At 54.5% G+C, this 20,239-nt stretch overlaps 9 protein-coding genes and 1 non-coding gene across 10 annotated transcripts; 3 read left to right on the plus strand and 7 right to left on the minus strand.

Annotated features, from left to right (window-relative positions):
- Positions 1–1,272: 1,272 nt before the first annotated feature.
- Positions 1,273–2,489, plus strand: ATEG_02854 (putative MFS transporter; the record flags this gene model as incomplete). Its single annotated transcript, XM_001212032.1, has 3 exons — positions 1,273–1,643; positions 1,700–2,164; positions 2,201–2,489. The coding sequence occupies 3 exons, from the start codon at positions 1,273–1,275 to the stop codon at positions 2,487–2,489; spliced, it is 1,125 nt and encodes a 374-aa protein (XP_001212032.1).
- Positions 2,490–2,870: 381 nt separating this feature from the next.
- Positions 2,871–4,700, minus strand: ATEG_02855 (uncharacterized protein; the record flags this gene model as incomplete). The annotated part of the gene is made up of 5 exons (XM_001212033.1): positions 2,871–2,958; positions 3,003–3,229; positions 3,294–4,013; positions 4,078–4,339; positions 4,387–4,700. 5 exons carry the CDS (start codon positions 4,698–4,700, stop codon positions 2,871–2,873), a joined length of 1,611 nt encoding a protein of 536 aa, XP_001212033.1.
- A 459-nt stretch (positions 4,701–5,159) lies between these two features.
- On the minus strand, positions 5,160–7,036 carry ATEG_02856 (putative MFS transporter; the record flags this gene model as incomplete). The annotated part of the gene is made up of 10 exons (XM_001212034.1): positions 5,160–5,170; positions 5,356–5,625; positions 5,674–5,770; positions 5,821–5,950; positions 6,005–6,135; positions 6,180–6,265; positions 6,315–6,408; positions 6,458–6,632; positions 6,681–6,836; positions 6,909–7,036. The coding sequence occupies 10 exons, from the start codon at positions 7,034–7,036 to the stop codon at positions 5,160–5,162; spliced, it is 1,278 nt and encodes a 425-aa protein (XP_001212034.1).
- A 793-nt stretch (positions 7,037–7,829) lies between these two features.
- ATEG_02857 (uncharacterized protein) lies at positions 7,830–8,386 on the plus strand (the record flags this gene model as incomplete). The annotated part of the gene is made up of 3 exons (XM_001212035.1): positions 7,830–7,872; positions 7,925–8,190; positions 8,303–8,386. The coding sequence occupies 3 exons, from the start codon at positions 7,830–7,832 to the stop codon at positions 8,384–8,386; spliced, it is 393 nt and encodes a 130-aa protein (XP_001212035.1).
- An 839-nt stretch (positions 8,387–9,225) lies between these two features.
- On the plus strand, positions 9,226–10,195 carry ATEG_02858 (uncharacterized protein; the record flags this gene model as incomplete). Its single annotated transcript, XM_001212036.1, has 2 exons — positions 9,226–9,528; positions 9,605–10,195. 2 exons carry the CDS (start codon positions 9,226–9,228, stop codon positions 10,193–10,195), a joined length of 894 nt encoding a protein of 297 aa, XP_001212036.1.
- A 538-nt stretch (positions 10,196–10,733) lies between these two features.
- ATEG_02859 (3-oxoacid CoA-transferase) lies at positions 10,734–12,636 on the minus strand (the record flags this gene model as incomplete). Its single annotated transcript, XM_001212037.1, has 8 exons — positions 10,734–10,991; positions 11,045–11,162; positions 11,209–11,240; positions 11,289–11,368; positions 11,415–11,716; positions 11,768–11,954; positions 12,008–12,292; positions 12,351–12,636. 8 exons carry the CDS (start codon positions 12,634–12,636, stop codon positions 10,734–10,736), a joined length of 1,548 nt encoding a protein of 515 aa, XP_001212037.1.
- A 204-nt stretch (positions 12,637–12,840) lies between these two features.
- Positions 12,841–15,393, minus strand: ATEG_02860 (uncharacterized protein; the record flags this gene model as incomplete). Its single annotated transcript, XM_001212038.1, has 7 exons — positions 12,841–13,544; positions 13,595–13,668; positions 13,718–13,770; positions 13,812–13,986; positions 14,032–14,556; positions 14,605–15,114; positions 15,176–15,393. 7 exons carry the CDS (start codon positions 15,391–15,393, stop codon positions 12,841–12,843), a joined length of 2,259 nt encoding a protein of 752 aa, XP_001212038.1.
- Positions 15,394–15,695: 302 nt separating this feature from the next.
- Positions 15,696–15,768, minus strand: ATEG_10468. The gene has a single exon. It is a non-coding gene; the product is annotated as a tRNA-Lys (tRNA).
- Positions 15,769–16,318: 550 nt separating this feature from the next.
- Positions 16,319–17,057, minus strand: ATEG_02861 (putative SNF7 family protein Fti1/Did2; the record flags this gene model as incomplete). Its single annotated transcript, XM_001212039.1, has 2 exons — positions 16,319–16,903; positions 17,013–17,057. 2 exons carry the CDS (start codon positions 17,055–17,057, stop codon positions 16,319–16,321), a joined length of 630 nt encoding a protein of 209 aa, XP_001212039.1.
- Positions 17,058–17,674: 617 nt separating this feature from the next.
- hacA (transcription factor HAC1) lies at positions 17,675–18,775 on the minus strand (the record flags this gene model as incomplete). Its single annotated transcript, XM_001212040.1, has 3 exons — positions 17,675–18,000; positions 18,060–18,514; positions 18,570–18,775. The coding sequence occupies 3 exons, from the start codon at positions 18,773–18,775 to the stop codon at positions 17,675–17,677; spliced, it is 987 nt and encodes a 328-aa protein (XP_001212040.1).
- Between the last annotated feature and the right edge of the window lie 1,464 nt (positions 18,776–20,239).

Genomic DNA, 20,239 nt, shown 5'->3' on the forward strand with positions numbered 1-20,239 from the left:
GAGGATTTGAATGTACGGGATGGTGTGAGAGGTCGATTCAGGGTATCATAAGAGTGACGTCAAGTGATGTAGGCGAGACGGGATGAGACAGGAGGAGGAAGAAAGGAGAGACAGTCTGTGAGAGGGCGTTAGTGGAAGCTAGGAGAGACTGATCGTCTGATCGTCTGGTTAAGAGGGGTTTCGTAAAGAGGATTGTGTGGTGGGCTGATCGGATATCGGCAGGGGTAGTCTATGATCTGGAAGAATGGGGAGACATAGAATGGGCTGATCGAGCTGATCGAGAGTATATGAGAGGGGGAGTAGGAGGAAGGGGGAAGAGAGGGGAGAAGAGAACGGTGGGAGGACAGAAAAGGAGCTCGAGGGGGAGAGTTGACTTACCAGAGAGGGGAAACGGAGGGAGTGTGACTATGGGAAAGACGGACAAAGCAGCAGGTCGGATGGAGGGGGTTGGAGAGAGAGAAGCGAATAACCATGGGACGGAGATGGAGAGGGAGAGGGAGAGGAGAGGAGAGGAGGAGGAGGAGAAGAAGAAGAAGAGAGAGACACAAGAGACTACTGGAGCTTGGGCGTTACCCCACAAAATCCCAGTTCGGAGGATGCGCCTAGCTGTTTTGGGTCGATCGGTGGCCCGTCGATGATTCATCGTCGATCAGTGGTAGGTATTTACCGAGTATGGTTCACACAAAGAACGCCGCCCGTTTGACATCAGCGGCGATCCGAGGGCGGAGGAAGTATCCAATGTGTGTTCTATCCGTGGATTCGATTCCATTGTCCTCAAGGTGAAGGCATTGCCCAATGGGGGGTAGGTAATTAGTATTAGTATTAGTAGCTCGTTACTAGATTCTGAGTTAATAGTACAGAGTATTAAGATGCTGACTCATCAGCCAAAACAGACTTTTAGAGTAGTAACAGTAACCATAGTACAGCATAGATCTTCAATGCCTCTAGTACTTAGTAGAACTACTACTATTACTACTATTACTGCTTATTACTTCGATAATACTACACTGAATTATGAATACTCCATTTGTGTTGCATGTGGATCCTTCTTCATTCAATTTAGACGGGACCAGAAAGCTTGGCGTCGATCAACATCCATCAACCATCATCATCCATCTTCTGCATCCTCTGCATTCCACCCCTCGCTCCACTTCCCCTTCCACTTCCCCTTCCGTCCCATCGCAGAACCCCAAATACACCCCCTATTGGATTCAATTGTATGATCCAATCTTCTCCCGCACGGGTTGACCTCTGCGCATATCCCCCATCGAAATGCAGTTGCCTAGAAAAATCCTCGATGAACTCGGCCTCGTCACTCTCTGGACTTCCTCCCGCGACGTCAAGCTGCTCTGTGCCCAGCGATTGATCCGACTCTTTGCCTATGGCGGCTCCACTCTCATTCTGGCCTCCTACCTCTCCGCATTGGGCATCTCCGACGCCCGCATCGGTCTCTTCATGACCCTGACGCTAGTCGGCGATGTGGTCATCAGCTTTGTCCTCACGCTCTTCGCCGATGCCATGGGCCGCAAGGCCGTCTTGGCTCTGGGATCCGCCCTGATGGTCGCCAGCGGGGTGGTGTTTGGCCTGTTTGCAAACTACTGGGTCCTTTTGATTGCCGCCGTCCTGGGGGTCATCAGTCCGAGGTATCTGTCTTCTCTCCATTACCCATCAATCAATCAGTCAGTCACTGACTTTCCAGTGGAAATGAGATTGGTCCCTTCCGGGCGGTCGAAGAGTCCACCCTGGCTCATCTCACCCATCATGACCTGCTCAGTGACATCTTCGCTTGGTATTCCCTCATCGGCACTGCCGGCACCGCTTTGGGCATGATGGCCTGTGGATGGGCCGTCAACATTCTACAAACATCGAAAGGCTGGGATTTTGTCCACGCATGTCGCGTCATCTTCTTCGCTTATGCGGTCATCGGGGCGCTCAAGTTTCTTCTGTCCATTTCCTTGAGCAGCAAAGTCGAGGCAGAGGAGAAGAAACCAGCGCCGACGCAGGAGAACGAAACCCAGCCACTTCTGGGTGAGCAGAATGACACACAACAACCCCAGAAGAAACCTCTCTTCCCTTTCCTGGAGGATAAGGCCCTGGTTTCTCTGGTGATCCGCCTGTTCATTCTCTTTGGCCTCGACTCCTTCGCATCGGGTCTGGCTTCACTGTGCGTCCTTCGTTAACTGTCCGAACCTGTTTGTAGCAATGCTAATCCGACCAGCTCATGGATGACCTATTTCTTCAAGGGCAAATTCTCCCTTCCCGAAGGACAACTCGGTTCGATCTTTTTCGTCACCAGCCTCATCTCCGCTGCATCCATGCTCGTGGCATCCTCCATTGCCAAACGCATTGGCAACGTCAAGGTAGCGTTCATCTCACTTGCACTCCGAGCGCAGCTAACATCGTGCTTAAGACAATGGTCTTCACTCACCTCCCATCCGCTATATGCCTCGCCCTCATCCCCGTCCCGTCCACTCTCCCCCTGGCACTGACCTTTCTCATCCTCCGTGCGTGCTCTCAGAGCATGGACGTTGCGCCGCGCTCGGCCTTCTTAGCTGCGGCGCTTCCGGCTGACAAGCGCACCGCCATTATGGGTTCTGTCAATGTCATCAAGACGTGCACTCAAAGCCTGGGTCCGCTCATCACGGGTGTCCTGTCCAGCCATGGCATGTTTGGCCTCTCCTTCACCATCGCAGGTGTCTTAAAGTTCATCTACGATATCGGGATGCTTCTCAGCTTTGCTGGCCGGGAGCCCTCGCGCCGGGCCGAACCGCAGGGGGCTGCCTGACCTAGACGTCTCATTGGATATACATAACCGGATATACTGTCTATATCACATCTAGATTTTATAGACCAAATGCATTCGTACCTGCCTACTCCATCTCGATGGTCAAGGAGATGCTCGGGAGCGAGGTTGCATTGGCTGGCATCGTATAAGTGAAATTCCAGAACATAAAGTCACTGTCATCGTTAGCAGAGCCACGCCAGCATATCTAACAACATACTTGATGGTCGCATCACTGGCACTATACGACACCAGCGGCGTCAGGTCCACCGTCCCAGAAACAGAGACCTTCACTCCAGGAAGATCTTCCCAGCCAGCAACATCCTTCTTCCGCGCAAACGGCGAGACCAGGAACTGAAACTGGGACTCAGCCGTCCCCTGGGGATACGTCAGATTCAAGACCCCAGGACCAACGGCCACATCCAGGGCTTTTTCTGTCGCATACAGCTGTCACTGTCAGCACCACGCTAACAATGTATACCCCGAAGGATCCTCCGAAGGGAAAACATACAGTAATCCACCCAACTCCATCCCCGGTATCCCACTGCACAACCGCCGGATTAAACGTCTCCGCATTCACCGCCGGCCCGCCAACAACACTCTCATTAAAGCTCTCCGCCCCAATACTCACCCTCTCCCCAAGCCACGCCCTCACCCGTCTCGGCTCAAAGTCATACGGCACAGAATACGCCTCCGCCTCGACAAGATGCTCCCCCGAAAAGCTCCCCAACTTACCCACCACATCGCGCGGCACAAACCCATTATGAAACCCCGCCAGCACCGCCACCAACGGCCCAATCGCAAAATCCGCATTGTGCGACATCATATACACCTTGTCCGCGACCGGCGCCGCCTCCTTCCCAACAAGCGTCCAGATATGCGCCGCCATGATGCCGAAATACTTCCGCATGTCGAAGCCGTACGCCCGGTCCCACGGGCCGGCGAGGTTCTTCAGATCCGCGTGGTAGAGGTCTCCGATGGTGGACCAGGTCGCCGTGAGCATTTCGCGGCCCTTGGTGCGCATGACGGAGTGCGGCGGCGCGTATTTCGCCCAGGTTGTTAGCGCTATGAGCGAGACGCCGGTGTAGGTTGCGCTGTTGAATTCGGACAGGGTGTGCGCGCGGTCGAAGAGGGATATTATCTCGGCCGCGTAGGTCTCGCCGGCGTGTGTCATGTTCGCGTCCGAGAGGGCGTGCCCGGTCCAGCTGCTTACCAGCGCGCGCATCAGGGCCTGCCTGGTTAGCTGCCTGTCTTTCTTCTTTGCAGTGATGTGGTGGAGGGAAGGGCGGGGGTACTGGATTGGTATACGACGGGTAGAGGTTATCCCCGTCCACGCCGCCGACGCGATAGCTATCTCCCACGGTATTATTGTACAGCGACGCGTGCATCAGCTGCACGACATCCGCCGGGATCAGGGGCGCGAACTCCTCCAGCGCGATGATGAACGCTATCCCGATGAAGCCGCGCCAGTTGGGGTCCCAGGTGTCGTAGATGATGGGCTGGTAGGCGGGCGTGCCGACGGTGGGCTCCTCGGGGTACTGTTGATAGTCACCGTACCTGGCTACTATCAGTGGAGAAGCTGGTGATAGAGAGGGGGGACGCACCACTGGTCGTTGGGGTCTTTAAACTGCGCGGCAATCACGTTGGTGATGATGGTCGCGGCGTGGTCGACGTCGTTGGCTTGGTTGCGCGCCAGGAGGCCGACGGCGTACCATACTGACGTTCTTGTGTCGTGGCGCATTGCGGTCGCGGCGCTGGGGTCATACACGTAGCCCGCTGCTGGGTCGTAGATTCTGTCGAGGTAGGCCATGGACTCGGAGAAGAGATGGCATGTATGCGCGGACCAGGCGGGGAGACATGATGTCTGGGCCAGGGCTGTTGTGGCTAGGGCCAGGATGGATGGTTTAAGCATGTACATTTTGATCTGCTCAAGATTGTTTCTTTATCCTCGGTATGGACATCATGCCAATTTATATATGCCCACGGACAGAGTCCGAGTAGTTGCATCCGGATGGGGATTCTGCGGGGAAATCGACCCCGAACCCCTCCTGGTGCACATCGTTATCTACCTAGTTCCTTCTCTAGATCAGATACTAGATCAAAATAGTAGAATACGCCGAGGAGCTCTACAGATGTTTGTGCTGTAATTGGTGCGATAACTCGTGCCAATGGCCGACAAATGTGATCTTCATTCTCCTTGTTCGTACTATACTCCCCTGCCTATCCTACCCGAAGCAAAACAACCATATCATCATCACATAGACTAGTCATTACAAAACCATCCTGAAATTAGGATCCCGATCATCATTGCACCCAGCAAACCGGTCATACTTCCCATTCCTCTTATCGCGGTTAACCTTAGCGCAGTAGAGCACATTCAACAGAATCCTAAAACGTCAGCCTCACCACCAACACCAAAGCACTTCTTGCACTTACATAACCCACGCAAAACACAACAACCCTAAGATAACCGTATGCCCGCGATGGTACTGCGGCTTATCGCGGTTCGGATAGTTAAACGCTACCACTCATCAGCTGTGCTCCGCCAGTCCGCACCGGAGAAAAAAACTCACTCGCGACAAAACCACCGCAGTTCGCAATAGCCAGCTGCATGCCGGACGTCGTGGCGCGCTTGTACTGCCCGGCCGAGTTGTTCGAGTTCCACACCAGGATGCACGGCACGCTGGCGTACATGCCTGTCGCCATGAGGAAGGTCATGCCGTACTTGACGCGGGCGTCGGCGATGTTCGCGATGGCCGCGTACCCGGCTATCGCGATGGGGAGCGTGAATAGCATGATCACGCCGCGCAGTTTGAGGCGGTCCGAGAGGAAGGCCACCACCACTGGACCTCAAGGTTAGCGTTGTCTTCGTCCCGGGAGGTCGTACTTACCGGTCAGGACTGCGGCGACGGCGTACGGGATCACGGTCCACAGTTGGACCTGGTTGGCGGCGGTTGCGAACCCGCTCTCTTCGATGATGGTCGGCAGCTATGGGTGTTAGCTGCGCAGGGATGGGGGAGAGATTGTGAGCGACGTACGAACAGGCCGAACGAATAGAGTCCGGACAGGATGGCGAAGTAGGCGGTCGCGGACAGCCACATCTGGATGTCTAGCAGGCCTCGTCGCACCTCGGACCATTTGAGGGTTTCTTGCTCCTCCGCCAGGGCACTGGGCTGTTAGCATGTCTTGCGCCATTGAAGTCGAGGTACAGGTAAAGCATACTTCTCCTGCACGGACGGGTTATCCAGTAGGATTCGTTCGCGGGCGTACGCGCGTTCTTCGACCGTCAGGAAAGAGGCCGTTTCCAGGCTATTCGGAAGGCCGAAGTAGCTTGAGACACCGCAGACAAATGTCTGTAGGTGTTAGTTATGTTCGAACCGGGGGGATGGTTGCATACCAGCAAGCCTTCGATGATCATAATCCAACGCCAGCCTTCCAAGCCGCCGCGAGGGCCAATCTCTGCCAATCCACGAGCCAGCAATCCTACATAGGTCAGCCAACCCATCATCGTCTGCATCTGTTTGGGACGCACCTCCGAAAGCACCCGACAGCGAGGCCGCGGTGTAGAACAAACCAATGCGCAAGGCCAGATCGCCGCGTCTGTAAAAGAACGACAGATACAAAACCTAGTATGTACAGTCAGTATCTCCCCTGAACGGACATGGACATACACACCATTCCCGGGAGCAAGCCACCCTCGGCAACTCCTAGGATCGCTCTGACTGCAACAAAGGATCCGAAGTTGCGAACAAATCCCAGACACATGGTGATGATTCCCCAGACGGCGGTGAGAGTCGGCAGCCAGATTTTGGGAGAAGCCTTTTTGATGATCAGGTTGCTTGGCACCTCACTGTCACGGCCGTCAGCTCTGTTCAGAGCCACGGGACAATGGACTCACCTGCAGATGTAGGTCAGGTAGAAGACGGTCAATCCGATGTCGTACTGGTGGCCGGTGATGTTGAGGTCATCCTCGAGACCGAGAATCTTTGCGTTTCCGACATTGGTCCGGTCGAGAAAGGAACACAGGAACAGCACTGCCAGGATGGGTAGAATCCTACATTCATTAGTATGGGATACTGTCAAGAGATACCATCACAGCTGAACGGTCATAACGGGATGGGCATACCTGGTGTCCAATTTGAGCAGGATACTTCGGGTCAGCCTCTTTTCATCCTCAGCGCTCCCCGTCATCTCACCGAGGGACTGCTGCTTGGCGTCCTCGATGTTTTCGCTGTGAATCTTGCTGTCATCCATAGTGGGAGCAGACGGGAAAAGCTATCAGGATTCCAGACGTCCAGCTCCGGGAAGAATGGGATGAGTGAAGCAAGGGGGAGGTGTGGACGCAGGGACCAGGGGATAAATATGGCGGGCGATCGGCGTCCAGTTCTGCTCCCGACGGACTCACTTTAAGTTCCTAATGTGGACTCTCATGTTCTGGTTGGGGTTTCCCCGCGTTTCTACCCCAGATCACGGGACTGTCAGAAAGCTTGCATTAGCCAAGACGACTGCTTAGCAGTCTTGGTAGATCAGTACCCTACTCAGTAAATAATCATAGTCACTCACGTTGTTGAAAGGTGCCAGTCACTTGGAAAGCTCAGTAGAGCGACATGAAAGAGGTGTGCAATGGCAAACCGACGTTAATGTGTCAAACATGGCTTCACCAACGGACAGAGATTCTTATACGAAGGCAGTTGTTCGGTTTTCCTTTCCTTTTCCCCTACTTCTCCCCACTCATTCTACAGGCACCCGGTATATATTCTCTTTCGCAGGCCCTCTCCTGCCCTCTATAGAATGGACTACGAATCATGGACTGTCAGGCTCTTCTACCCACTGTAGTCTCCCACATGTGAGTACACCTTCCAAGGGAGGGCTACTTGAACTAACTTCTGTTTCTCAGATATAACAATGCCTAAAAAGTCCAAATAGTATAGGAAGAGAAACGACTGGGACTATGAATCTTTCTTCTTCCACAAGCCGGATCCATCCAAGCGTTTCCTACCGAAATCACCACATCGAATAGTGGATCTGCAGAAACAGGAGTAGCACCATGACGGCTCGATGTGCGGGCAGAGCTTTACCAGCCAATTTAGGTCAGTATCTTCTGTGGACCTGCTCTGAATATGGCTAACCAGTACTACATAGCTCCGCACCCATATCAGAAACCACCACTAAGGCACCAGTCAGGAGCCTGGCCCGATAATCTGATCCCTCAGTGCAAAAGCTACAAGGGCCAAAATCAACCCTCGGTCTGGAGGAAGGACAGCACAACTAATACGCTATTTCCGCCTGTCCTACGCACAAGACCCGTAGGTAACCGTGCGCCCACAGATGGTCTGCCTACTTTCAGTGAAGCGAAGTCCAGTGGTTCTAATCAATCTTCCCCCAAGACACCATCTAGTGAGATCTCGGTAAGTCATCGACTGAGATATATTATTTGGGGATAAGTTTCTGGAAACCCTTAGTCTATCGGCACAACTAGTTCTGGAAAGCAGCATGATATTTGTACTAACTAGGTTTTAGGAGAACGGTGAACTCATTATCTATCCCGGTGAGGTCTACTGCCGTGTTTCTGCCTGCACGAACAGAGTACAAGTAGTTCCCTAACAATATGGAAATTCAGCTAAACTAGTTCTCTAGACCAAGTTCTCAAACCGAAACAATCTCCTCCACCACATCGCGAAGGCCCATGAAGGCGAGAAACTAGTTCCCTCTGAGAGAGGAGGCCGTCCAAGATGGCAGAAGACGCCGGAATCAGTAAGTCCTACCTTATAATCTAGTTTTATATATGAGTCATTGGAGTTAACTAGTTCTATAGACTTCTACCGCCAGTGATGGAGGCGTTCGAGGAAGCGAAGGCCGCTGCTCCCAAGCCCCCTCTTCCTCGGAAGAGAGACGGAACGTTCTGTCGCCATCTTGCTGGGCATCTAAAACCAATCCCACTAAACGCGTAGGCCATTAAAAGCAGCTATACAACCTGCTGACCTGCGCCATTAATCTTATCTACGGAACCTTGAGTCGCTGGTGCGTCTCCGCGCCGGGCCGTAAAGCGATCCAGTCAGACACACAGATAGACGAATACAATAGGCAGAATTATTGTCAGAGCTATTTGGGGATACCCCGGATGAAGGAGAAGCCATATATCTCGCAACTACAGAGGTAATATTACATGCACAGGGTTGTCTACCTGATAAGTACATTTTGCCTATGCTTTACCCTGAAGTAGATATATTATTTCTGTAGCGCTTGTTATGGCCTTTTCTAATAGACGAATGTCGAGACGGAGAATTGTTGAGGCGCTTGTGGGTTACCTAGTGTAAAGACACCTTGTGGATATCTTTAACTCCCTTTTATAGTAGAAACACGGATCTCTGCTTTAGTTGAATCCATCAATATCTAGTTCACTATCAAGTACATACATAAAGTACCTTCCAGACACTAACACGATGTCGGCAATGCCGGTATCGTCATCGGCTGGTATCGGTCGGAGTCCACTTCTGACGCCGAGGCACCTCATCCCGAACCTACATTATCTCCGCTGCTCCTCCAACTCCCGCATCCCACACCACATCTCCCACCTCACCACCACCATGTCCAAGCTATCCAGCGGCCTCAAGGCCCTCATCAACTCCCCCACCGCACGGCCCAACACTGTGCCGGCCCCCCGCAACATCCAATCCGTCTACCAGCACATCCAGCAGACAGCCGTGGCCAACAACGTCTCGCGTCCGTCCTGGCTCGCCCTGTCGGTGCGTCCCATCCACCCCACAAGAAACCACACAGTCCAATCCAACCACACAAAAACTAACCTTCGAATCCATCCAGACAGCCGCAACAATGACCATGAACTCCCCCGACTCCCTAACCGCCCTCTTCCACCTGGCCGCGCACTCGCAATCCCCCGCCGAAACCGTCGCCATCGCCGAGCTCATGCGCGAAGTCGGCCTGAAATGCATCAGCTTCAACGGCATCCCCCGTACGATCAACTGCCTCAACGCCTTCAAAGCGAGCCTCCCAGCCTCCGTCGCCGACGCGCTCTCGCGCACGCCCACCCGCACCCCCAGCCCGGGCCAACATCGCGGACATCAGCGCGCGCGGCCGCGCCCTCTGGGACTCGATCTACCGCCCCTTCGAGCGCAAGCTGTACGACAAGCTGGCCGACTCGCACCCGGACCTGCCCGTGCACATCCTGCACGCGAACTACGGCGCGCTGCTGTCCGACCCGGCGGGGCGGACCACGGGCGCAACCGTCGGCCGCGTCGCGACCTCGGTCGTGGCGGTTGCGTGTCTGCGCGCGCAGACGGGCGTCGCGCCGCAGGTGCTCTCGCATGTGTTTGGGCTGCGGAAGGCGCTGGAGGATGGGTCGTGGGTGGAGGATGCCGAGACGGAGGCTGGGGCGCAGTGGTTGGCGAGTGAGGAGGGGAATAGGTGGATTCTGGAGAGTGTGGATCGCATTGTTGAGGCTATTGGCCAGGGGGGAGGGTCGAATTTTGCGCCGGGGTTTGCGGCGAAGTTGTAAAAAACTGACTCGTTGGTTGTATATATGCATTGTTATGAGTATATATCCAGGGGCTGTGTTGATTGCATTCGGGCTGGTAAGTTTAGTCATTTGGCCGTGGGTGGGATATGATCACAGTATGATGGGCATGGCTCTAGAGAAGAGATGGAAGAAGCAGAGAATCGCTGCCCAGGATGATCAGATAGTCATATCGGATGTTGCAAAGTGTCTGAGCAAAACTGACTATAGAACCAAGTATATGCGCTTATCTAGTAAATCACAGGTATAGAACAATGCATACGGTAGAACCGCCTACTCCATCAGCTGCAACTCCTCTGCTACACTAAACTTGGCCCCCGTCTTGCTCACGACTTCCTCGACCTCCACCCCCGGGGCAAGCTCCGTCAGCAGCAACTGGCCCTTGGCCCGGTCCACCTGGAAGACGCACTATAACAGTCAGTTAAGCAGCAAACATCGCTCAAGCGCACTTACCAGGTCTGTGATGATGGTGCTGACGCAGTTCGCACCCGTCAAGGGCAGACTGCACTCCGATACGATCTTGGGCGACCCATCCTTGGCCGTGTGGCTCGTGGCCACCACAATCTTCGTCTGGTCGGGGTTCGAAATCAAGTCCATGGCACCGCCCATCCCCTTGAACACCTTGCCGGGAATCATGTAGTTCGCGAGATCGCCTTTGGCGCTCACTTGCAGGGCCTATAGCCAGTCAGCGTGCATTCACTCTTGATGAAGTCAGTGGCTCTACGCACCCCCAGAATCGACACATCGACGTGTCCACCGCGGATCATGCCAAAGGACTCGCTGCTGTCGAAAGTGGCCGCTCCAGGGACGAGCGTAACGGTTTCTTTGCCGGCGTTGATAATATCCCTGCACACGTCAGAACAGAGCGCTTCCCCCAGTCGATGGCACTTACGCATCAACCTCCTCTTCAGTCGGGTACGGGCCCTAAACCTGCGTTAGCCATCTTCATGCGCAGGGGAACACTGCACTCACCATGCCCAGAATCCCGTTCTCCGATTGCACCCAGACCTTGACGTGCTCTGGTAAAAACGACGGTGCCAGTGTGGGAATTCCTAAAGTCGTGAGCGCAAGTCTACACCTCTCCAGCAGTCTACTCACCAACACCCAGATTAACGTAGTATCCCTGCTTGAGCTCCTTTGCAGCTCTCTTGGCAATCCGGTTCCGCTGGACAATAGCCGCGCTCTTCTCCGATTCTTTCGCTGCGCCGTCCTCCGCCGGACGCAGCTTCTTCAGTTCAATGTGCTTCTCATCAGTGGCGGGGACAATGCGGTCCACAAAGATCCCGGGGAGATCCACATCGTTCGGGTCGATGGAGCCAACGGGGACAATGTTCTCCGCCTCCACGATGGTCAGCGTGGCCGCCTTGGCCATGATCGGCCCGAACGCCTTGGTGGTGTACCTAGCAAGAACACTTAGTACCAAGTTCTACTCCCACGGCGCGTGGACCTACCGGAAGACACAGTTTCCGGCTTCGTCGGCCTTCCATGCCCGGATGATGGCAACGTCGCCGGTGAGCGCCGATTCCATCAGGTAAGTCTTTCCATTGAAGATCCGCGTCTCGCGGGGTTTGCCGCGTTCCAGTACGTTGCCAGATTCGTCCACGCGGACCGGGATCTCTCCCTCCTGGAGAAGGGTGTCTGCAGGCGGCCCCAGTTAGGCCTTGTGGCGTTTCATGGAGTGGGAGACTTACGAGCACCGGTGGGTGTGAAAAAGGCCGGGATCCCAGCTCCTCCAGCGCGCAGGCGCTCCGCCAGCGTACCCTGCGGGCACAGCTCAATGGCAATGTTCCCACTCAGGTACTTCTTCTCCAGCGCCTTGTTGTTACCCAGATAAGACAAGATCAGCCGGTTGACCTGTCCCGCCTGGGTCAGCGTCGAGAGACCGCCCTTTCCTGGAGCTCCGGCGTTGTTCGAGACGGCAGTTAGCGAGTGTAAATTCTCCGGGCCTCGTCGGCGGATCGCGTTGATAAGGGTTTCTATGCGTGGGCATTAGCACGTCGTCCTATTCTTTGTTTCAGGATAACCGCATCATACCCGCAACTCCGCACAGACCGAATCCGGAACTGAGGATGGTCGAGCCGCTCTTGAGATCGGCGACAGCTTCGTCCGCATTCTTGTACAGCTTCGAAGCGGCGCGATCAATTTTCGGTGCACGCGGCTGATCCGCTGCCGCGGTGGAATACCGTGCGATCCGACGGGGGTATGATGTTAGCAGCGGGCGCGCGGTGATTTTGTGGTGTGTCGCCAGCTGGACTCGCGGCCGAGCGACGGTAACAGCTCTCTGCGACAAAGCCAGCGCTGAGATTCTAGCGGTCGCCATGATAATATAAAACGTACAGAACAATACAAAATAAAAGATCCAGGACGATAAACTCGAGGGGATCGCGGTCTTAAGAATTGTTTCGTCGGCTATCTAATATGGGACCGTGACGTGTGAGGGCCCCTCGGTACTCGGAGCTACTTCTGGAGACCGATGCACGGAACTCGGCCCCAACGCAGGGCAGCTCATCCACCAGCTCCTCTGCTAGAAGCTGAAATCCGCCGTATTGCCAAGGTCCAGCCATTCCCAGCTCAGCATATCGTCGAGCGGGACATCGGGAAAGCTCGTTCCGAACGCGCCGCCCGCCCGGTTGACCGCGTCGATAATCTGGTCGTCGGACATTGCAGAGAAATGCAACGGCTCCGACCAGAACAGAGGCGCCGAAAAAGGAGGCTGTGTGGCGGGAGGGATATGAGCGTATCCCTCTAGCGTAGTAGAGGGCGGTAATGTCGTCCCAGATGGCGCCATTCGCGGCTCGTTGTGGCTCTGGGTGGCAGAGTTGATGGGACCCCGACGGACAAGCTCTCGCAAAAATCGTCCATAAAGAACGGATGCGCCATTTCTATGGCTAGGAGTTGCACCGATTCGCTCGAGCACGCCTGCGGTCTCCTCGATCAGATTTCGTACGCTTGGTGCCAGGCTAGACCGGCTATCTTCTGGCATCACGCTGAGACTCAGCGCGGAGCATGCGGCGAAGGAGATCATGATAACCGTGTTGTTCGGCATCGACTTTAGTCTCGACTCTCCCTGGATGGCTGCTCTCATTACATTCAGGGCAGACGACAGACCTGCTGCACGGAAGAAGCGCTTCACTTCAAGGGGCGCTGTCGGGTGATTGATCACGCCGCCGTACGTCGATAGACGAGTATGTATGACCAGAATCTCGACGTATGGCGGGAGAGAAAGAGCTGTAAAATGATCAGGTTTGTCCAACATAGTTATACGTGGTGTAGCTTACTTTGGCCTTCCCCGATTTCTGGGGCCCACATCTCATACCATCGATCATAAAAGCTTTCTATCATCGTTTTGATTCTAGCTGTTGTTAGTATCGTTGGTATAGAGCAGACTCAGGGGATCATACGACTGAGCAGCTTCAGACCCAGTATCACCCGTTTGATAATTATCACAGCTGGACTTGACCCGTTTAAAGAGCTCATCCTGTCGAACTTTAGTACTTTGACGAAAGAGGGCGAATAGCGAAAGGTGTATACCAAATTTCTTCTCAACACCGCCATCGAAGTCATCGCTCCATCGCGAGAGTCCGCATAGTCAGAAACATGCCACCTATCGCAGTTTTCAATAAGAGCAGTAGGCGGGACGGTGTAGTTGCGTCCGCGCGCAAGACATACACTACAGAAGTTAGCATGAAAACAGCCAAATCACTCATTATCTCACCCTCTCTCAAGAACAAATAATGCAATCCAAGTCCTTTCCCGTCTGCGCAGGAGCCTTTGCCCCCATTCAGATGAAGGATCCACACCATCGAATCCATCGATATGCAAGGCTCTCCTGGCATCAATGCTATCGGCCTTGGGTAGCTTCCTTAAGAGCTCATTATCAAAGCTTATCGACGGTACAATGATCTTATTCAGGGACAGATCCAACGCAACCGTGAGCGCCATCGCAATATAACTGCAGGTATCGTCGTCACCCAGACACGCCCCCGGCGCCATCCAGGGCACGTTCACCATGAAAGCGAGGACAATCTCGACCGATCTCAGCCGTTGCGAGATCACCTTGTGGGCCAGGGACTTGCAGTGTCTGGAGAGTCTCTTGGATAACGCCACCGCGGAGGGCAGAAACAAGGCAGCCGCAGCCATGATCGAGGTGAAAAGAAAGGCGGATTGGGAGCGCACGAACGCCGCTGTGTGCACCAGGGGGTCCAGGCCCCATCGGGTGTGTGCAAGGTTTTGATAAAAACTAGGTTATCAGATGAGCATGTTCGCGGGGGCTTGTAGGTACACGTACAATGAGAACAGCGACTCGGCTTCATTCGAGGTCACCAATCCCACGTCAATGGGATCCATGTCCGGACCGACATCCAGACTCGCCCTGACGGGGACAAAAAAAGACTTGGCAGACGGCTCATTGCCATTGAGGCTACTCCTCGGTAGGGCTGTGGGCTGGACGGATGTGGACGGATGCCATCTCGAGGTCTCGCGCGTTTCCGCCGGTGATAACTGTAGGTCAGAGGCGCGCGCCAGTAGCTGGAGAGGGTTCTCTGCATCGTCCAGCGACAGATTATCTCCCGCATTTATATCGCGGGGTGACGGGAAAGAATTCGACTGCTCGGGCCCCTCCGAGAGCTCATCGGTCTCGCTCTGCAGCTGCTGCGACTGCCCCTGCTGGGTCTTATTCAATAGCTCCTGGAGGTTTGAGATGATCCTTTGAGCCGCATCGGACCCCGTCGCATCGGACTTGGGCCGCTTAATAGCCTGCTCTATCTGGTGCAGGGCTTTCTCCAGTCCTTTGCGTTTGCTGCGAGGTGTCAGCATGTATAACCAGACACTGGGGAGTGGGATAGCGCAGGTAGACTGACTTTTTGACGCCCTTTTGCCTGCCCACGTGGTGGCTGGGCACCACGCAGTCTAGGCTAGCCTGTCTGCATTTGTCGCATGCTGCGCTGCCTTCGGTTCGATTGCAGCGGATCTTGCTGCGTCTACAGTTGAGGCATGCAGCTTGTCTCGCATGGGAGGAGGTCTTGCTTTGATGAGGTTCAATCTGCGCGTCGCCCATCTCCTCGTTAGCGAGAACCATGCGTGCGTTGCCAGTGATCTCGAGAGAATGATATTGCAATCTCCATGCGTTGTGAGCTGTATAGCATGAGGATGATGTTCCCAGGTAATGCGGGAGTTGTATCGGCGATGGTGGCTTCCGAGGCGGATTACCGGTATTTACGGATCCTGGGTCAACCACGCTTGGCTTCACTGGGCATGAGATAACGCGATAGGAAAGACACTGGGTCCTCGCTGGACTTTATGTTTCTGGCTGATGAGAAATAGTGCGATGTGATTAAGTGTACCTTTTTTAAGGGGCAAAAAGAGAAGAGCAAAAAAGAAAGCCGAACGCGGGGGTCGAACCCGCAACCTTGAGATTAAGAGTCTCACGCTCTGCCGATTGAGCTAGCCCGGCCGCGCTTGTTGAATGGCGATTCTTATTTAACATTAAGAGAGGGAGAGACAGCCTCAGCATGAGGCCATGAGCCATATGCCATCTTCATTGTACACATGAGGGTCTGGTTGCGGTATGCCCATATACACAGTGCTATGAAAGCTCTTGTGAGCTTCATATTGGGTGTCCCATGTAACCAAACCCGGTCTGTTTAGCGATGTTGTGTCGACCTGGGTGGTGCTACAGATATATATATTGACCACGCTCATCCTACCACCGTGTCGAGCCATAATATAGACAGGCCCAATGACAGCAGAGCATATACACAGGTGTATAGAATTGCCACGGAAGCAGTATTATATGAAGCAGAACGATCGTAGGTGCACATCCGATTGAAGTAGACGCCAAACCGATCCTGACGAACCCAAGCGACCGAGAAGCAGAAAGCAAACTGTATAACTGTATAACAGGACATAACATCGTGATATAGCATCTCCAGGAGGCGACCCAAAGCTCCCAGTGCAGCCGCACAGCGAAACACAACATACACAGGCAGCAACCTGGAGACTCCCTAGGTCGCAGCCCGGAGAGCCCGCAACCTCGCCCCCAATCCATCTTCCACCTCCGTGTCCGCCTGCTTCTGCACCTTCACCTCCTCATTCGGCGCCTTATCCGCCTCCAACGCCATCCGCAAATCGACACCCGCATCATCGGCCAGCTGCTCCATCAGCCGATCGACATCCGCCTCGCCCTCCGCCCCGTACTCCTGCATCGACACGCCCTGCGCGACGTCCTCAATCGCGCTGCTGGCGATCTTAAAGTCCTCCGAGCGCGCCAGGAAGTTGTTCGCATGCGACACGAGGGTCTCGAGGTTGACGCTCTTGGAGGCGGCGTCCAGGCCGCGCGATGCGAGGGCCAGCGTGCGGGACGTGTCGCGCGTGCTCTGGGCCGCCTTGAGCTCGTTGATGATCACGTCTGCGCGGGCCGCCTCCGCGCGGAGGGTCACTTGTCGGCGCTTCTCGCGGACGGCGGACGCGGCGTGGATGCGGGCGATCTGAAATTCGCGGTTCTTCATGGCTTTGTCGGCTTTGGCTTTTTCGGATTTGAAGGTCGCCTCGGCCCGGGAGGCTTCTTTTTTTAGGCGGTTGGAGTGGAGCTGGACATTAGAGGGGATTCTGTCAGTAAATGGATGGCCGGCGTTTTTTATTAGGGAGTCATTGTTAGGGGGTCGAGACGAGCGCGGGGATGATTGAGGCACCACTCACCTTCACATTCGTGCGGGCCTCGAAAATCGGATCTTTTCGCACCATTTTGGATGCAGAGGAAATAAAGAAGGACTGGAGAGAGAAGTAGAGAGAGGTAGAAAAGAAAATAGTCAAGGCACAGTCAGGGGAGAGTCCAAGGAACAGAAAGGCGAGAGGCAAGTTGGTTGCGGATGGATGGGGCGGAGGCAACGGTCGTTGCCGGTTCTAGAAGAGGGGTGGCAACGTCACCTAAGCCTCTACGGGTACTCTACAGAGTACACAATTCTTACCCACGATAGGTATTACTGTCTACTCCATCGATGCCTACAAAGTACAAATTTATTTGGATACAATTTAATATAATTCTTAGAAAGCTTGAGATTCATTGAACCCATCCCCAAATGCTATTGTACATCATATCTCACCATTCCTTGCCCATCAGCAGAGACGTCAACGTCTCGCCGGCATTATTCGAACTCCATGAACTCCGTGTGAATCGATGCGTCTTTCCCAAATTATTGCGCCGCCCGTTCTGTGGTGACCGTAACCCGCTCAAAATTCGTTTGCGTCGTCCCGAATGCTCGAGGCGGTCTATCGCCCATGTCAAGGTTAATAAGAACTCCCAGGTCCATCGACCCTCTCCGACACTGGGCGCCAACCCGCCTTCCCGAGAGATCGTCTCGCTAACAGCCAGCTGCAACGCTCTGCCCGTCGCATCGCGAAGTGGACGCGCCAAGGCCGGGTTGCACGCCAGCAGTCTGGCGAGAACCTTCATCCGGAAGGTGGTGGGACGACTCGATGTCTTCGAGGGGGACAGGCTCGGAGTCGAAATTAACCATAGAATCAAATGGAAATGCTGATAGATCTCCGCCGTCGAAAAGTTCAAAGGGGACCCCGTCTTCAATGACTGAAGAATCTGGCTCAGCGGGTGAATCACCGTGGAATAGGCGGCGGAAGTCATCGTCAGAAAGAGGAGCTGCAAGGTCATCTGCAGCGTAAGATTCACCGCCTGCTCCGAGGTCAAAGAGCGGGAGCGCGCTTCCGTCTCCTTCGAGTCCGCCGACTGACACTGCAGGTCACACAACATCGCTGCAGGATGTTGTGTCAGGTCGGAAGACTCAGCCAGAGTGGAAGGCTTGAGGGTGGGGGAGTAATCGGTGGTGGAGGGCGTGGGGAACGGGATGCGTTCCAGAGGGAGTTCATCGTGTTCTTGTTTGAACAAGGTCGGGGTGAGAGTTGGCGAGGGAGAGGCCGGCGAGCCTGCCTTGGGGGTAGTCCCGCGGGAGCTACGGACCTCGGCGGCCAGCTGGGCGACTTGTTGGTTCAGACGGTTGTTCTCAGCTTCCATCTGCGACAAGCGCTGGAGCAGGAACTGGTTCTGTTGTTCCATCTTGATCTTCTCGTTCTCCAACTTCTCCATTTCAAGTCTCTTGCGTTCGCGGGAGGTTTGAGCGGCCGCCCGGTTCCGAAGGACTCGTTCGATCCGGCGCTGCTCTTTCTCATCTTCCGTCTTTGCGCGTTTTCTACAGGATAATTAGCGCCGTGTTCTGATCGCTCGTATACTGGCATGAGACGTACCTTGGAGGGAGGTTGGTCTTTGGAACAGGCAGTTCTTGTCCCCAAGACTTTCTCTTCTTTGCGGGTTTCTTCTCCTCCGACTTCTTCTCTTCGGTCTTCACCTCGGGTTCCTTCAGGGAGGTGTCGGCGGGAGAGACCGTGAGGACGGGGACATCCGGCGCCGGCGTACCGGGCAGGCTGTCCACAGGAGAGAACCGTTCTTCCATTGTACAAGCGTGTGTGGGTATGTATGAATTGACGATCGAAACGATCCAGTTGTCAAACTCTGCAAGGGAGATGGGGATAATGTGATGCAGAGTACAGCTTGTTGGAAGGGGGAACTTGATTACATCCGCTGGCGCCTGATCACTGGGACAGAAGCCACGGTGTCATACCGGTCACGATCGGAGGCTCAACTCCAGACCGGACAAAGATGATTGGGTAGGAGGAGGATCAGAGTCCGGAAATGGATGGGGGGAAGGGAAAAGGACAGTTGTTCACAAGAGAGAGGGTGGGAAGACCAGAGTGGCTTGATGGAGGAGAGGGAGTCGAGGTTTAAGTAGAGGCCAGCGTGGTCAGATTCCCCCCTTCCCCTTCCCCCCTTCATTCACCATGGTAAGGGGGCGGAGTCACCGTCGTCAGCCCAGGGAGCGTAAAATTACCCGACCGTACGGGGAATCCGCCCCTTGCTGGTGGGCCGTGGGGCGCCTGAGTGGTACAGGACTCGTCACGGTATTTGACCCGACGGTTCTTTATCCTTCCAGACCCTCCCCACTCCGACCAATCAGGTCGATTCCGGAGCATGCCCCATTGCCATTTTTATCCGGGATCCACCCGGACCCCCCGAACAATCTGCTCAGCCTCTCCGTATCTGCATGTAGCGTTGATCGAGTAAGAGTAGACTATGGAGTAGAATAAGAATAGAACAATAATCCAGTGGAAGACTGTCTACGGAGTGACTACATTCAATCCTTCAGCTGTAGACGACCCAGTTACAGCTGAAGCACCGTGGATAGAACTCCAGTCAATACGAAACAAAGCCACTACCCCGCTGAGACACCCATGAAACCCCGTCCCGGCGGAACTTTACCTATCAGCCTATAGCCCATGCATGAGGGGCAGTACGCCTAATCTGAAGCGTCACGGCCCTTAGTCGATGCCCCCTTTAGGACCAGCCTTCTGGAAAATCACCGAATGAAGCCAATCATCCCCCAAAGGGACACGGAAAATCAACGGAGAATAAGACAGACGCTCAGACCCGATGAAACAAGAGAGTTGTCTGAAACCTACCGGAAATTAATTCACCGTTGGACTCCGTAGGAGCCTCGACTCGGCCCTCATAATGTCCATCCCTGAACTGCAACATCAATTTAGCGGGGGAGGCGATCAAATCACCAATATTGATACAATTCAGGACGCAGGTCACCAGAACCACGTAGTTCCTTGACCCCCTGAAGCGACATAGCGAGTTAAAGGGGCTTTGGGAACTGGGGGCGAGTTAGGAGCGGTTCGATCCATCGGTCTTGCGCGTCGGCCTTGTTTAAGCTCAGGGCTTATGTACATAGATCTATGTACATTGCATGGACGGCCAATTCATAGCACGCGATGTGTATACAGGGACCCAGGCTACGACCGTGTATCTACCTACCGCTCATAGACATGTCTAACCTCAAGCGAACCTTCGAAAGCCC

The sequence above is a fragment of the Aspergillus terreus genome, genomic scaffold (genome assembly GCF_000149615.1).
Source record: "Aspergillus terreus NIH2624 scaffold_4 genomic scaffold, whole genome shotgun sequence".
NCBI lineage: Eukaryota > Fungi > Ascomycota > Eurotiomycetes > Eurotiales > Aspergillaceae > Aspergillus > Aspergillus terreus.